Genomic DNA, 16,595 nt, shown 5'->3' with positions numbered 1-16,595 from the left:
CAAGACAAAAATAGCCCCTAACTTTTTTCTAGCACGTTTCTAGTGATGACAATGGGTTATCTTCCTGATATCTACCCTCAGACCTTCCTGCTATAGATTAGGGACATTTTATCTTGATCAATCCTTAGTGGCAGAGGAATAAAGCATCCTTTCTGACACTTGGAGGCCAGGATAGAGCAAGGATAGGGGCTGGGAGTCAAGTGAACCTTGAAATCTTGCCCCAGAGGCCAGTGACCTTGAGTAACTCTTATTCTCCCACCCTCTGGGGGCCTTGGTGAATGAGATCAGTCACTCCTGTCCTGGCATCTGGGCTGCCCCACCTACCCCCTGCCCCCATCCCTGCTGAGCTTCCAATGTGGAAAGGCCCAAGTTTGCCTGAAGCTCAGCTCCTGGACAGGACTGGGTAACAATCCTGCCCCAGCTTCCCTCCACCTGCCTACCTGCCACCCAGCTGCCAGCCCTGGGAGGGGAGGATCGATGCCGCAGCGCCGGCAGTGTTGTTGGCCATTGATTGTTGAGATTTCTCAGCGGGCTCTGGAGTAAACAAATCTGCCACTTCTCCAACAACAATCCGGGTCTCAGGCTGCAGAGTCTGCAGCCTTGCTGGCAGGCAGGCTGGTGGGAAAGGGGTTGGAGTGGGAGGTCCTGGCTGGGCTCAGGAGGGACAAGGGCCTCTGCCAGGAGATGAGAAGGAACTGAGTGTGTGGAAAGGGAACAACAGAAAGACTGGGTGAGGATGCTGGGGTGAGCCCTAGACCCTGCACATGCTTTGTTTGGGCCAACCTCTACATTTTTGCTCATCCATTTTTCCATACCTGGAATGCCATCTTGGGTCCTTTTGCTTATTTCAGTTCATCCACCCCTTGTCTTCCTGATCATCCAGCCCAGAGGGCTCTCTGTTCTTTAAACACTACCAACCATCAGGAACTTAGCCTATTCATTCTTCATCCACCCATCTGTTCTCCATTCAACAACCCTCTATTCAGCACCTATCAGGTGCTTTAAAAGGCAAGAATACAACATAATCCCTGCCCTTAAGGAACTTAGTTTGGAGGGGGAGCTGCCTTTTTAATATGCTCAGCTATGACTGCCTCCCCAGCTAGACCACAGACCCTCTGATTTTACTTAAATGCAATACAAACAAGATGCCAAACAGCATCCAACCACTAACCTTCAAAAGGATAGGAGACTTCTGGCCAGGGACTGTTCTGAACCTCAGGTTCTCATCTATAGAAAAAGGGCTCACTTTTTGGGTCTTTGAGGGCCCAGCAAGCCTCTGGAATCCCTGAGCCAGGACTTGCTGGTGCCACCTATCACAACTTTTCCCATCTCTGCTGGGTCTGAGTGTCCCCCAACCAACCCCCCCCCCAAGAAGGCAGAGCAGGTTCAGGACCCCTCCTGCCACCAAACTGCAAGTGTGCTCCAGAATTCAAGCTATGCATCTCTCCCCTCCCCCAGTGCAGTCCCCAGGGTCCTACCCAAAATCCTGCACCCTAATATCAACCTCAGCCTCTCAGTCCCCCACGCCTCCCCTCCCCACAGGCTCCTCTCTATCCTGAGGATTCTTCCAGCTGGTCATGGGCTGGGAAGGCAGAACTGCAGGGCCCCTGTGAAAAGTGCCTGAACCACAGAGCACCCCCACCCCCAACATATGCTCATTTATATGCTCTTTTACCCCCCTTTCCATACTGGCTTCTTATTAAAGGCACAGAAGCAGGCCCTGCCCCTCCCACTTCCATCCAGATCCCTCCCCAACTCCCTGCCCCCAAAGCTTCTTCCTCCCTCCCTCTCAGCCCAGCAGCTGAGCCACCAGCTCCTTTGTCCCCCAAGCAGCCACCTGCTGAGTATCTGGCCTGGGTCCCACCAGCCAGCAGGTGCCTAGGGAGTCCCAGAGCCTATGAGGGTGGATATCAGGCAACGTGGAAAGCCAAGTTGTGCCTCAGGGAGGAGGGGGCAGCCCCAAAGGAAGAAGCCAATTTGAAGAATGCTGGTCAGGGGGCCAGGACTCTCAGATTTTAAACCTGATACTGGCTCTTGCTGGCTGGGTGAACTTGAGCAAATTGTGTCACCTTCCTGTGCCTCAGTTTCCTTGGGAATTCACGGCGTCTGCCCCACCTCTTTCACAGAACAGCACCCAGATCAAAGGAAGTTAGAAGGGGTGGTGACAGGAAAGAAACTGGAAGCCCCACTTAAGGGGAGGGTCCTCCAATATCCAGAGTTGTCTGGCGCCAGGAGGGGCTGATTTTTCAGGGAGTCACTGGAGGGGATGGATCAGAAACCAGAGGAGCCCAGGGCTGGACTGTCGAGGTGGGGATGGGCAGTGAGCATCAGTTGGCCCAGGTCTGACCAGGAAGCTGAGACTAGCAGTGCAGAGGGATGAAGGCTGGGTTGAGGTGCTTCTAAGGGCCTTCACCCTGGCTTGCTGCTCTGACGGACATTGTCTTAGACATCATTTATATCCAGCAAGGGGATGTGCTGGTGATTTGAAACATCTGGTCTGGCAGCTGGCAGGCTCCCTCCTGTTGTGAGGTCCTGTTTTCTAGCTGGTTAGAGGAAATGGAGGAGAAGGAGTCACCTTCTTTTGAGGACAGAAGAGTCCCTGGCATCTCCAGGCAAAGGTGTAAAGGTGGGACCAGACAAGGCACGCCTGAGAGAGATCATTTGCACATTTGCTTATTTAGCCTGCCTTTATCCACCTTCCCTCACTGCCCACTCTGTTCTGCCCACCTCCTGCCAGAGCCATAGCCTTGCCCTACTGGGTCCAGTCATTTCCCTCCCTTCCCCCAACCCTGCTTGCCAGCCCAGGCTAGGAAGAGGCCTGCACCTCAGGTTGGGATGTTGCCCTGAGTCTAGTCTCTGTTGCACCTGTATCTCTGATGCTGCCTCTTGTGCTCTCTGGTCCTTCCCTGCCCTGGGCCTGAAGCAGAAGAGACTGGAAGGGACAGGGGGAGAGGACTTATCCTTCTCAACTCAAGGTGCACACATCCAGCCTGGCAGTGTCCTTGGAGGTCAAAGCAAGGTTGGGGTAAGGGGGAAGACTAAGACATTGGGGGCTGCACAGCTAAGTCCATCTAGTGTAACTGGGGGACTGGGGGAGAAGCCCCAGAAGTGCAGGTAGCCCTGTCTGTGTACATCTCTGCCCGGCTTGTCCATCTATCCTTGGGTGTCTGTGTCTATATGTCCCTGCATATCTGTGCTCTTCTGTCTTTACTCCCTGTGACTGTGGCCCTGGGTGTAGGCACAGCAGGCCCCAGCTCAGGCTGGTCTCTCCCCTCCCCAGAGTCTGCTCCACTCTCTTCCTCCCCAGTCTTGGGCTCCACTGACCCCTCAAGGAGATTTGAGCTGCTGCTGCTATTTTTAGCTGCTCTGCACCCATCCCTCCCCCTACTCAGGCTTGCTGGGGAAGTGGGGAGGACAGGCTGAGCCTGGGGAGCCTCACATGCTGGGGTGCTGGGCCAGTAAGACCCTCAGTGTCACAAGGCTATAGAAGCCAGGGGAGTCTGGGATTGTCCACAGGTGCAAGGGCCATGCCCTGGGGCAGCTTAAGACCCATGCCACCTGCCTTGGGCTAGGAGAAGTTCCCAGGCTGTTCTCCCTCTGTCCCCTCCCAGTCTCTAAGGACAGATCCCAAGCCTCCAGTGTCTTCCCTAGGCCATTTGAAAGTAAGGCAGGACTGCCTGGGTCTTCCCCATAGAAGGTGGAGAGACAGAATGGGGCTCAAAGTGGCCCCGTTCTGCCTCCAAAAATCAGGAATTCAGAGGGAGGGGAATATACCTGGATTAGGTTACCCCCTGCCAGATACTTCTGGTACTGTCTTGGCACTTCTAAGAGGGGTTTCTGGCCCCTGCTATAGCTTGACTTTGCCAAAGGCCACCATTAGACCCCCTTGCCCTCCAGATCCTTGGGATTTCTGGGCCCCCCTCCACCGCTGTCCTTGCTGCTCTGGAAACTGACACCAGCTGGGAGTGGTTAGGTAACAGCAGTTCAAGAGGCCTGAACAGAGGGACCAAGGAGGAAGGCAGCCTTGGCCCTGCAGAGCAGGTGCCTGCCCTCCAGACTCAGGCTGCTCTTGCTTTCAGAGATCTTTTGTCCCTACTTCTGTCCTTCTGTCTGTCTCTTGAAATCAGCAGGGCAGAGATGGCCCCTTTCAGAGATCTTTTGTCCCTACTTCTGTCCTTCTGTCTGTCTCTTGAAATCAGCAGGGCAGAGATGGCCCCAGGTCTACCTCCTGGGCCCAGTTAGACCACTTCTCATAGATCATATTAGCTATCTGGTCTTATTCCTTTATTTGTGGGATGGGGAGGATTAATCAGATAGTGTAGGTAAATGGGCCAGCAGAACCTGGCACACAGTAGGTGCTCAAAAATGTTAAATCTCTGCCTAGGCCATTCAGATCAGAGGTAGACACAGGCACTGGGAGCAACCTCAGTAGTGCCAGCATCTGAACTTCAGGGGGATGCGGGGAGGGGCAGCAGCCCAGAGATGCTGATCTGGGGCCTAGGTTGGTACCTGCTCTCCAGCCCTGGTATATTATGGTCTTGTCTTGCTGGGCTCAGTGACTGGGAGGGACTGTCCTTGGCAGATGCCTAGAATTGAGCAGTGGGCAGAGGATGGAGGGGGTGGTCATTCCTCCCTAGATCAACCCCTGTCGCCTAATTTCACCACTGGGCTGGGCTCAGCTGGCCCTGGTACTAGCTCCAGGGAGAATGCCATTCCTGCATTCATAGCCTTCCTCATCCCAGCTGACATTTCCAAGGTTTTCCATTCAAAGAAATATGATCCCTACTGATGCTGAGGTGGTAGTGAGAGCTGTTGGTGCTGGAAGAGGGCTTACCTGAGCACCCAGCTCAGGGCCACATCCCTCCTTTGCCCTGGCCACACTATTGCCAGTTGGCATAATTGGGCAGACTGATTAGTTACCAGGCTGATGAGGAAGCCTGGGCTGTTCCTCCCATTCCTTGTAGCCTGCCCTAGTCCTCTTTCTTTCTCTCAACCCCCTCCCCAGGCCCCCAGCTCCTGTGCCACCTGCCCAGCCCCAGGAACTGTGGGCAGGCAGGACTGGGGGTCCCCAGGGCCAGCAGGCAGGCAGGAGTGGGGAACACAGGGCCGCAGGGGAAGGTGTAGAGCACAGCAGGTGATGCTGTAGCAGAGGCCTCATTAATCACCTCTCCAGCCCCCAGCTCTGCAGTGGCGAGACCATATTAGATTTTAAATTGGAAAGCGGAGAACGTGGCAGTTAGCTGGGAGCTCCCTCTACCCTGGGCCCCTGGTCACAGCCTCACAGGAGGGAGGGGGCATTGGGGAGAAAAGGGCAGCAGCCCGGAGCTGTGTCCCCTCTCCCTCCACACACTCAGAGCCTGAAGGGTCTGTCCAGGCCACATGGCTCTGGGGATGGTCAGGTTAGGACCCAAGAAGCGGGCAGAATGAAAAGGAGGGAGCACAGCAGCCGCCGGGAGAAGTGCATCTCTTCTGAGAGGTAGGACCTTTCCAGGCTTGAGGACAGTGAAGCCAGTTTCCAGGGTGTAGCATCCATGGGCAAGGGCAAATGGTGGCTTATGGTCCATGTGCGTGTTTGGAATCACACATGCACACACACAAATACATACACACGCAGGCACACGCACATGCCTGCACATGTGTACACACAGGCCTCCATACTCAGCGTGTCCACACATAACCATACGAAGCAGCAACCCTGCAGTAGAAATTTGAGGCCAGGCTGTGGAACAGGCAGACCCAGATCAAATCCCTTGTTTGCCACTTTCCTCCTGTATGAACTAGGATGATTCACTTTGCCTCTCAGCCTCAGGTCCTTCATATATAAAGTGTAAAATATTTTTAAAATTTTGTTTTTATTGAAGTATAGTTGATTTACAATGTTAGTTCCAGATGTACAGCAAAGCTATTCAATTATACGTATACATATATTTTTTTCAGATTCTTTTCCATTATATATTATTAGAAGAAATTGATTATAGTTCCCTGTGCTATACAATAGGTCCTTGTTGTTTATTTTATATATAGTAATGTGTATCTGTTAATCCCAAACTCCTAATTTATGCCTCCCCGGCCCTTTCCCCTTTGGTAATCACAGTTTGTCTTCTATGCCTGTGAGTCTGTTTTTGGATTGTAAATGAGATTTGCATCATTTTTTTTTTCAGATTCCACATATAAGTGATATCATATATTTGTCTTTCTCTGCCTGACTTACTTCACTTAATATGAAAATCTCTAGGTCCATCCAAGTTGCTGCAAATGGTATTATTTCATTCTTTTTTATGGCTAAAATTCCATTATTAATATATATATATATATATATATACACACACACACACACACAAGTACACACACACATACACACACACCATAGCTTCCTTATCCAGAACTGTAAAATATTGATTTCAGGTGTAAAAGGTGCAGCTATGGGTGAAAGACAGCCCCTTGGAAGTCCACGGCTGACCGACAGAGGGTGCTCAGTTAATGTGAGGCCCTCCCCTGGCCCCAAGGCCAGGCATTTTGGGGCTGCCCCAGGCGGGGGTGGTGGCCAGGCCAGGCTTCCTACCCCTATGCTCCTGACTGAGCAGTGAAGTCAACTAAGCACAGCAGGCACTGTTATGGAGTGTTCACACACCCTGGCCCCATCCTGGGCCAAATCAGATGAGGCCAAGCATTTCTGACTCTTCTTTATCCATAAAATCCTTCTACACTGGCTCTGCCTGAGCTCCCCAAATTGCTCATTGAACACCCCACTCCTCAGAACGCCAGTGCTCAGCTAAGGGTGGGGAGCAAACATCATGGGTAGGTGGCACCAGTCTTCCCTGAGGAGTGAGGAGCTGATAGGCCCAGCTCTCCTGAGGCCTTAATGGAAAACCTAAAGAAGTCCCAGAGCTCCTTGACATTATCTCCCCGCCCAACCCTGGTCCCCAGTTCTCCCAGGCCCAAAGGAGGGCAGTAGACACTGCTACTCCATCTTAATCTTCTTAATCTTCACCTTCACCTTCAACTCTGGGCTCTTCCCTTCTGAGCGGTGGTGAATATAGAGGAGGTTACAGAGGTTAATGAGCTGCACTTTCCATCCTGGTAGCCACTAACCACATGTGACTATTTAAATGTAAATTCATGAACATGAAATAAAATTTTAAAATTCAGTGTCTCGTTCTCACTAGCCACATCTCAAGTGCTCCCTACCCATGTGTGGCTACTGGCTACTGTGTCGGACACGCAGGTAGAAAACATTTCCATCATCACAAAAAGTCCTATTAGACAGCACTGATCTAGTGCTGTAAATTCTCAGTAAACAGTTCTGTTCAGTATTTTTATTCACAGAGCCCTTTGTGGCTCACCAGATCCTGGAATGTGAGAGCTGATAGGGCCCTTAGATACTTTTTCCATTTTACTGATGGGAAAATGGAGGCTCGGTTTGGGGAAGTGATTTGCGCAGAGGGACCGAGCCCGTTAGGGGCAGGACCAGGACCACTGGGCTGACTCCTGGCTGTTGCCTGCTACCCCCACCCGTACTCCCTCCACGTGGCAAGAAAAGTGCAACCCTGGAAATGCTGAAGCCCAGGGTTACCCCCCACCCCCCACCTAGTACAGTGGGGAGGTAGCTGCCCCTGCAGTTCAAAAGCAGTGCGCTCTCTGTCCCTGGAGGTATGCCCACAGGTAGCAGACAGCCCCAGAAGTATTAGAGGGTTTACTCTTCAGAGCAGTTGGGCCATGTGTTCTTCAAGTCCGTAAGTCCTGAGTCCCAGCCCTGCCCCAAGTATGCTCTGTGACCTAAGAAAACCCTCTGGAGTCAGTTTCTTCCTGTGTAAATCAAGAAGGGATGAGACACACACAAAGACTATAAGGGCTCAGATTCTGGGGGCCAGCCACTTCCTGGCCTGGATTCTGGCCAAATGGAGGTACCCCCATTCACATCTGCATGCCAGATTTGACTGTACTGCCAGGGGTTGGCCAAGAGAGGGTGGTAAGAGGGTGTGATCAGGGGTGGTCAGTGACAAGGGAAGAGAGGGTAGGCTGGGGTTGGGGGACCCACCAGCTGTGCCAGCAGATACTCTTCAGCAGTTGCCAGTTGAGGCTGTTCTGGGACGCTGTTCTGGGACACTGCCAAGGGCTGGCTGCCCATCTTCTCCCTACAGGACACACCCCTGCCTGCCCCTGCCCTCCCCTACCCACTCCTACTGGCCAAGGGCCAAGCATTTTGGGGAACAGGGAGCCTTTCAAGTGTGCAGACAGGCAGAATCCTGGCTTGGAAACTGTGTTCCCTGAGCCCACCCTTCATTGTGCCTAGCACCAGGGGTCATTGCTTTTGGGTGCAGAGATGCAAGAGCGATGCCTCCTGCTGGATCCTTGGTCAGGGACACAAGCCTTACATGTGCCCCCAGGAGGTCAGAGGAGGGAGCTATTTTCACCCACTGGGCCAGGCAGGGATGGTACCCTGAGAGAGATTTGGAGCTGGGTCTGGTAGGATGGGAAATGTCTGAAGAGATTAATGAGCAAATGTGGCAGAAGGGAAAGGCACTACTCTGGCAGAGAAGTTCCCTTTGAGTATACCTCTATGCCCACCCCAACCACTGCCCCTCCAGGACACCACCAGGACTTCCTTCCTTATCACCCAGAGCTGCAGGGCTCCCAACATGAGTGCCCTAGGACGGTGGTGGCCAGGCTGGTGGGGAGATAGTCAGGAGGTACAGCTGAGGGCCAGTGGGAGCAGTAGACAGAGCTGTAAGCTGTGGAGCTGATGAGCTCTGGGTTCTAGACCCAGGCCTGCCATGCACTGGCTGTGCGACCTTGGACAAGTTACTTAACCATTTCTGGCCTCGGTGTCTTTATCTCTAGGGAGGATAAGAGATTACATGTGAAGGTGCTGAGTGCAAGGTCAGCATATGAGCACTGAGTAATGGCAGCTGCCTGGCTCCAAACCACAGGAGGTATACCGAACGTGGCCATTCTGGCTCTGCCATAGCTTTCTGGTAATCTTGGAGATTTGCCTTTCTTGTTAATACAAGTAGTCGACATCAGCAAACCTACCTCAGATGCAAGGATACTGTGGGGCAATTATTTCAGTAGTAGCACGTGGAATCAGGCCTCAGGGGCTCTACAGGGCCCTTCCAGCCTCTAGCTGGGGCCCCTCAGTTCAGGGGTCAGGCTTGGGCCCCGTGAAACTGTCACTGGGGAGACCAGGCTCTGGTTCTGGGGGGCCCAGGTGCTCTTACTCCAAGGGCCTCTTTTCCCTCCCTCAGGCTTTGGGATAATGGGGGTCTGCAGGGGCCAGGCCCTCACTAATCCCCTATTAAAATTTGAAAGGGGCCAGGGAACCTCCAGAATAAACTCATTAGCTTTTATGGGATAATAAATGGATCCCATTAAATTCTCATTCTCCCTATGCAGGGCCAGCTTAACCTCCAGAACCCAAAGGGGTAAGCTCCCTGCCCGCTGTATCCCCCAGGCACCCACCTGCAGTCAAGCTCCTCCCAGCTGAAAGCTGGTGCTGCCACAAGGTGGGAATCAAGCTTGACCTGTCTGAGAACCCTGGCGCTCCCTCCCTGGGCCTGCCTCGAGGCCAGCAGCTTGGGCCCTGGTGGGGAATGCCTGGCAGGGACAGCCAGAGTGACAGGTGGCCCCTCCTGCCTTTGCAGGGGATGGGGTGGGGCTGGCAGATGGGAGCACATCTATCTCTAGATGGCCGTCACCAAACCCAGGATGTCCCCACTCCACAGATGAAGAAACAAAGGCTTGAGTGGCCCCTGCCCAAGTCACACAGGTAGTGAGACAAAGATTAGGGACTGGAAACAGAGGTTTTTCTATCTGTCTAGTGCAGAAAGATGTGCAGAAACAATAGCACGAAGCAGGCAGCTCAGCTGACCCTGAGGTGGCATCTGGAGTCTGTTGCCTGGCGCAGCAGTTCCCCAAGGCAGGGGCACTGCGTAAAGACCACCACCCTCCACCACTGCCTCCACATAGACCAATTCCAGCTCCCACACACGCTGTGACCCTTGGCAACCTCCTGGGCCTCACAAAGCCTGTTTCCCCATGTATCAGACTAGGACAGAACACCTACCTACCTGGATGCTATGAAGAGGAGTCCCCAGTCCTTATCGCCTCTCATAAACAGAGGCTAGACACCCCTCCCCATCCAGATCCCAGTCTGTCGGGGTGGAGCACGTAGGCCCTCGTCTCCACCCTCAACAAGCTGGGGCCCACCGAGGAGAGGGGCGGGGCAGGCGGCTTTCCCTGGGAGGCCCAGGCTGGGGCTGGGGGGAGGGGCCTCCAATCCCAAGGGGGGCCACAGGGGGGCGGCGCGGGCCGGGAGGCGGGAGCGGGAGAGAATCCACCGGGGAGGCATCCTGAATGGCTCATTAGTGCCGATGAAAGCCTTTTTTCATTTCGTCTAAATACTTTAAACAGGGCTCCCTCCGATGTCTATTTGCATAGCTTAAGAGCTAATGCGGGGGGAGGGCCCAGAAGGCGGCGGGGCCACACCAGGGCTGGGGGCTGCGGGGAAGCTCCGGGACTCCTCCGCAGTGGGGACGGCGGTGGGGGTAGCGGAAGGGTGTTCCCCAGTCCCAGCCCACTTGGAGGAGGCAGCCTCGGCGCCTCCGCGCGAGGGGAGGAAGGAGGCGCAGCTCAGGGAGGGCATTCCTGAGTTCTAGCACCTAATGGAGCTGGGCGGGTGGGGATCATGAGTGACTGTCTTGCTGTGGGCCAATGTCTTCCAGGTAGGTGCTGGCCTTGGAGGCAGCTGTCCTTTGTGCTGTGTAGTGCAGTATTATCCTCGTTTTACGGACAAGGACGATGACATGCTTGGGGTCACACACAATGCTACACGACAAGGAACAGGGTCCCCCAGAGAGAAGGCTCACCCGGGACAGCCTCTCCCAATCCTAGGGGCCTGCTCAGTGTTGCCCTGGCAGGGGCTGCCCTCCCTGGAGTGTGGCCTGTCCCTCTGTATATCCTCTCCAAAAAAAACCTATTTAGGGCATAATAATTCTCATAAAACCCCTCCAAAGTGCCTGTTTTACAGCTGAGGACACAAAGGACACAAAGGCCACATGTCCCCTCTTACTTGACTTTTAAGTGGCAGAGCTGACATTTGAATGCCAGTGTATGTGTGACCAAGTGCCCCTACCCTATGGAGCAGTGTCATCAGGCTCTGGTTTGGGTCTCAGATTCAGTTGTGCTTTGGGCACAGAATGATGTCTCCCTGGGTCCCAGCCAGAAGGCTTCCTGAAGGCCCATCTTGGCTCAGGCTCAGCTTAGGTCCCAGATGCCAGAAACTCTGGCCCCAGCTCCACTTCCAAACTGCATGAGACCTTGGACAAGTCCATTCTTCTATCTGACTTTTGCTTCCTCAACTGGCTAGAGTGCTCTCTGCTGGGTAGCACCAGTCTCTTCATGTGAGTCAGGCTAGTGTCCTGGAAAGACTTAGGCTTTGTAAACCAGAGCAACATAGGTTCAGATCCTAGCTCCACCACTGTGCGACTGGGCAAGTCCTCACCTTACTCCCTCTAGGCTTCAGGTTCTTTCCCTGCAATGTGGAAATAAGATTCCCACCTCAAAGACTTGTAATGTCAATTAAATAATCCAAGATCTGGAAACGGCCTGACTCAGTGTCTGGCACATTAGGTGCCTGATGATTCTGGGCATCTGGGTCCCTGACACCTCCTGCCTCTGTCCCCTGCATCACACACACCCCCTTGTCATTCTCTGCACCTTTGAATTCATTCAGCCCAGGCAGAGAGAACTCCAGGAACCTAGGGAGGGGGTCACAGGTCCTCAGGCTTCCATCCCAATCAACCAGGGTGTCCAGAGATGCCTTATCCCCAGAAATGGCTTGTCTCCCAGGGATTGTCTTACCCTCTCTGACAGTGGATAGCACCCTCCGGGACCAAGTGGCAGCTGATTGTAGAATCAATTTGCTCGTTTGATATGCTATCTCGATCCCATTTAACCAAGTGCTCAGGCCCCCCAGATAACACAATCAGTGCAATCGACAGTGACGAGAGGTGCCCATTAGCTCTGCTCCATTGCCCAGCACCCACCTGGCAGCTGGCAGGAGGAGTTGTGCTTGCTATGGTCCCTTCAAGGGACAGAGGCACTCCCTTTTCCAATGAAGAATCTCACAGGTACCTACCCTGGGAGCCTCGGCTACGTCTCTTCTTGGGCAATCCTGGAAGGAGACACTGGAACCCTAAGGGATCCAGTCTGTGTGATAAGAAAGGCTCTTCCTTATGCCAAGCTAAGATTGGGATTGGTCTCAGGTCACCTGGCAAAGACCACGTGACATCTGGGGACTGGGCAGAGAGAGTAGCCCTGTGCTGGCATGTCACAGGCACTCCCTGGACCCTCCAGCACTGACTCAGATGAAAGATATAGGACACTGGCAGACCATCTGCTCCAGTGGGTATAGGCCTGGCTGGGCATCTAGTTTGGGCACTGTGTTGTCAGTGTCTGGTACAGAATGCCAAGGCACAAATGGCCTGCTTTAGTGAGTGTCTCAAGAGATAGGAGTTGATCCTGTCTCAGGGCTTTGAGGCACCAAGGCCCCTCTGACCCAGAGCAATGGAGAACCCTCTTACCTGTACCCACCTTCCCCAATTTCCTCCCTCCTCCCAATTGTCTGACACATCAGAGCTGCCATGGTCTCCTGAACAGAATGTAAGCCATCTGCTGCTACCTCACGCCTGCCAATCCATGGGGTGGGTGTGAGCCTGTGGAATGACAGCCCTACCATCAGATGTGCAGAGGAACCGACCTTCTCCTTGCAAACTCTGTTATCTCACCCTGGCTGTGTTTCCCTTCAAGTCCTCATGCAGCCGTTTTGAGAGCTGTTAGAATCAGAATATCCTCCCAGCCTTCTCAAAACTGGCAAAATTCTATGTGAAGTGAATCTGGAGCCAGCATCCATTGACCTTTTCCTGGCAGTTAAGGATCTGGGGAGCCTAGTGGGCCACAAGCAGAATATGCATCATCTCTCCAGCTATGTGGTTAAACAAGTCAATACAATCAATAGCAGAGCAGTAACAGCAAGTAAGTTTCTTCTTCTATAGCCTATCAATCAGTTGGTAGCAGCTGCCTGGATAACTGTGTTGAAAAGGATTTTGAAGTCTCATGTGGCCTCAGCAAGAAATAGTTAAAACTGGTCAACAATGTCTGCCATAGACTGAGTGGTAGGTGAGTATCATGTCAGATGACTGTTCTATTCCTGCTTTAGACCCTGTCCTAGATGGACCCTGGCTTGTGTCAAAAGAAAGATAAATGGAATTTACAGAGACATAGCAAATAGGAAAGGGGAGTAATATTATCTAAATTAATCAAAAAGAAACCCCATTTTACAGAGAAGAAAACTAAGGTTCAGAGAGTTTAGGTTATTTGGCCAAAGTCACACAGTCCCACAGTGATGGGTTTGGGATTTAAAGCTACACCTGCCTTACTCCAGAGCTTGGCTTTTCCTACTCTATTCAGATTACTGTTCTAGAAGGACCAAAAAAAAAAAAAAAGAGAGAGAGAGAGATAAAAGAAATGATTTTCTGAGAAGTAAGAGAAATAGAGCATAATTGAACCCTAACAAAAATGTTGTCATGTATCCATGAAGTAATCTAAAATAAAGTCCCAAATGTATGAAGGATTTCCTGAGATTAATGACCAGCAGTTTCCCTGAGAACAGAAAGCGAATTTGAATGCCCTATAATCTCAGGCAGAAGAATCACTGTGGCAGGGGATAGCATTCTTGCTAAGGGTGTCATCTCTGGTCTTTAAATTGACTGGTCATGTGACTTTGAGCAAGTCATTTCCTTTCTTTGGCCTTGTTTCCTCATTAGTAAAATGAAGCCTTTAAGCCTCATCAGGGATGGCAAATATTTATTTGTCATGTTGGTCTGAGGTATCAGGCATGGCTGCCTGAAATGCTGTGTTGAGAAGGATTCTGAGGCTGAATCTGGGAACAAGGAAATAGAGCAGTGATAGATTAGTAATGTCCGTATCTGCTGTTGGAGGAGAAAGGATATCTCATGTGCTATCCTTGAAGTATGTGATATCATTTCACTTCCAGCTCTAAAATTCTATAGCTCCATGATTCTCAACAGTGAGGACACTCCTCAAGGCTCTCTGTCAAAAGAGGGATGGATCTCCTACTGCCTGGACTGGGTATGATGCTGCTCACTGTGGGGCAGGAGGAGGACCTCTGATCATCTGTTATTATTTCAGGACTCTCCTCAGAGGCCCCAGCGATGGGGGATGGGCAGGCCCCAGGCATGGAGGAGACGGATGGGGAGCTGACAGTGGCCCCCACACCTGAGGAGCCAGAACGAGGCGTCCACTTCGTCACAACAGCCCCTACCCTGAAGCTGCTTAACCACCACCCCCTGCTAGAGGAATTCCTCCAAGAGGGGCTGGAGAAGGGCGAGGAGGAGCTGAGGCCAGCACAGCCCTTCCAGCCTGACCAACCTACACCATACACCCCAAGTCCCCTTCCCCGCCTGGCCAACCAGGACAGCCGCCCCGTCTTCACCAGCCCCACTCCAGCCATAGCAGCAGCACCCACTCAGCCCCAGTCCAGGGAAGGACCCTGGAGCCTGGAGTCAGAGCCCCCTGCACTTCATATCACAGCTCCCCTACCTCCAGGGCCCAGCATGGCAGTGCCTACCCCAGGCCCAGGGGAGAGGCCCAGTACCACACCCCCAAGCAGAGCATGGACTCCAACCCAAGAGGGTCCTGGAGACATGGGCAGGCCATGGGCTCCAGAGGTCATGTCCCAGACCACAGGGCTCCAGACTGAGGGGACCATCGCCACCTCTCCAGCTTCAGGGGACGATGAGGAGACCACCACCACCACCACCATCATCACCACCACCATCACCACAGTCCAGCCACCAGGTCAGCTACTTTCTGGCTTGCAGATTTAGAAATGGGGACGAGGGAGCTGTGGGGGCCCCTAAATTCCTCTCTCTCTGTCACTGTGCTGGCCTGCCTTGCCCTTTGCCACCACAAGCCAGATTGCAGGAAGCATGTTGGTTGGAACCAGATAAACCCAGGTTTAAATCCTAATTGGAAGTGACTACACCAGACCTTCGGAATTTTATCTAACCTTCCTGAGCCTAATCTGTAAAATGGCAATAAGAAGCCCTACCTTATCAAGCCACTGCAAGAACTGAGATAAGATTGCACACAGTAGGTGCTCAAGAGAAGGTAGTCCTCTGCTTTCAAGAGGGTAATAGACCTCCCAAGAGGTGAGCTTCACTACACACACACGCGCACACACACACACGCTGATGCCATAGTTGGACCCACTTCACCAGAGCTAGGTTTAGCTTTATGTCTCCTCCTGCCTCCCAGGCCCTTGTAGCTGGAACTTCTCAGGCCCAGAGGGTTCTCTGGACTCGCCCACAGCCCCCAGCTCACTCCCTGATGTCAGCCTGGACTGTTTCTACTACATCTCCGTCTACCCTGGCTATGGTGTAGAAATCAAGGTAAGTAACCTGGATCTGCCAGGAGCAAAGCTGGGACTAATGTGTTATCTTTCCAGAAAGGTGCGGGCTATGGGGGGAGGTGGAGATGTGTGTGGTCATCAGTTGGAGGGGGGCCTAGGGTCCGGGCTGGGTGATGGTCCTAAAACATGGTCAGATTCTGTCCTGTGCCCCAGAGTGAAAAGGCTACTGCTCCCACTCAGCAATGCCTAGTCTGAGAGGGGCTGCGGGAGGGGCAGGTGTGCCCATCCTCTTCCCCAGGGATTTAATCAAGAGCTCAGGAGAGCCTGAGGAGGGGGCTCTAGCCTCAGCCGGGCAGGGAATTCAATGAATGTCTGAATCTATGTGTCTGAGTCGAGAGAATTCAGGGCTGCCTGGTCGGGCCTGTGAGAACCATGGAGCCTCACTCACTCCTGCGTTCACTCACTCAGTCCCTTCAGCAAATAATCCCTAAGCAGCTCCTCCAGCCAGGCCCTGTGCTGGCTCCTGGGATGCAGAGGTGGGGAAGACAGACATAGCCACACCATCAGAAAGGTGACCAGCTAGTGGGGGAGTCAGACCCACAGCCCAGTCTCCTGTACCTTGCCTTCTTGGGCCATCTCATCCCTCCCTTGGGATTAAGGCTCTCTCTTAATCCTCAAACCTGAGCGGGCAGGTCCTCATGGGTGTCCCACAGGCTCCTCCACCTCCACATGCCCCAAACTCAACTCTTTTTTTTCTTCTGGTTCCCCCAAACCTACTTGCCATCCAATTCCTGCTCAGAGATTGACACCAACCAGCCAGAAACCTGGAGCAGGGCCACTACACTGCATAATTGGTGGCATCCCCAGAATTGCGTATCCAGAGGCACCTTGGCCTCTCCCTCTCCCTCTTCCCCAAGTCCATCAACTCATGCCCAAGTTCTATCGCCATGACATGCCCCCAAACTCAGATCTGCCTGCTGTTCCCCCTCTATCCTCACAACCACTATGTGGTCCAGCCTCTGTTGTCCCTCTCCTAATGGTGCAGTGGCTGGCTGCCTCACTGGTCACCCCACTCATGCCCCTTACTACTTTCCTCCACCCATACTGCAGTCATTTTTCTCAAATGAAATCAATCCTACCTCCCACACCTCCCCAAGGACCTCTG

General features: G+C 52.9%; 2 protein-coding genes across 7 annotated transcripts in view; one reads left to right on the top strand and one right to left on the bottom strand.

Moving 5' to 3' along the window:
* PIPOX (pipecolic acid and sarcosine oxidase) overlaps positions 1-16,595 on the bottom strand; it is an 88,999-nt gene that overhangs the window by 47,141 nt on the left and 25,263 nt on the right. The gene's annotated exons all lie outside the window — the stretch shown is intronic.
* The window catches only part of SEZ6 (seizure related 6 homolog), a 50,735-nt gene that overhangs the window by 13,201 nt on the left and 20,939 nt on the right, over positions 1-16,595 (top strand). For 3 of the 6 annotated variants that reach the window (XM_072938987.1, XM_072938986.1, XM_072938989.1), the window contains 3 exons: positions 13,053-13,176; positions 14,209-14,877; positions 15,337-15,470. In XM_072938987.1, the coding sequence (XP_072795088.1) occupies positions 14,232-14,877; positions 15,337-15,470 (780 nt within the window). In that variant the 5' untranslated portion in view covers positions 13,053-13,176; positions 14,209-14,231. The remainder of the gene's footprint in view (positions 1-13,052; positions 13,177-14,208; positions 14,878-15,336; positions 15,471-16,595) is intronic. The other 3 variants (XM_072938988.1, XM_072938985.1, XM_072938984.1) reach the window with 1 other exon arrangement.

Source organism: Vicugna pacos, chromosome 16 (assembly GCF_048564905.1).
Source record: "Vicugna pacos chromosome 16, VicPac4, whole genome shotgun sequence".
NCBI classification, from domain to species: domain Eukaryota; kingdom Metazoa; phylum Chordata; class Mammalia; order Artiodactyla; family Camelidae; genus Vicugna; species Vicugna pacos.
The sequence above is the reverse complement of the archived record's forward strand: the minus strand, read 5'-3'. Positions and strand labels throughout refer to the sequence as shown.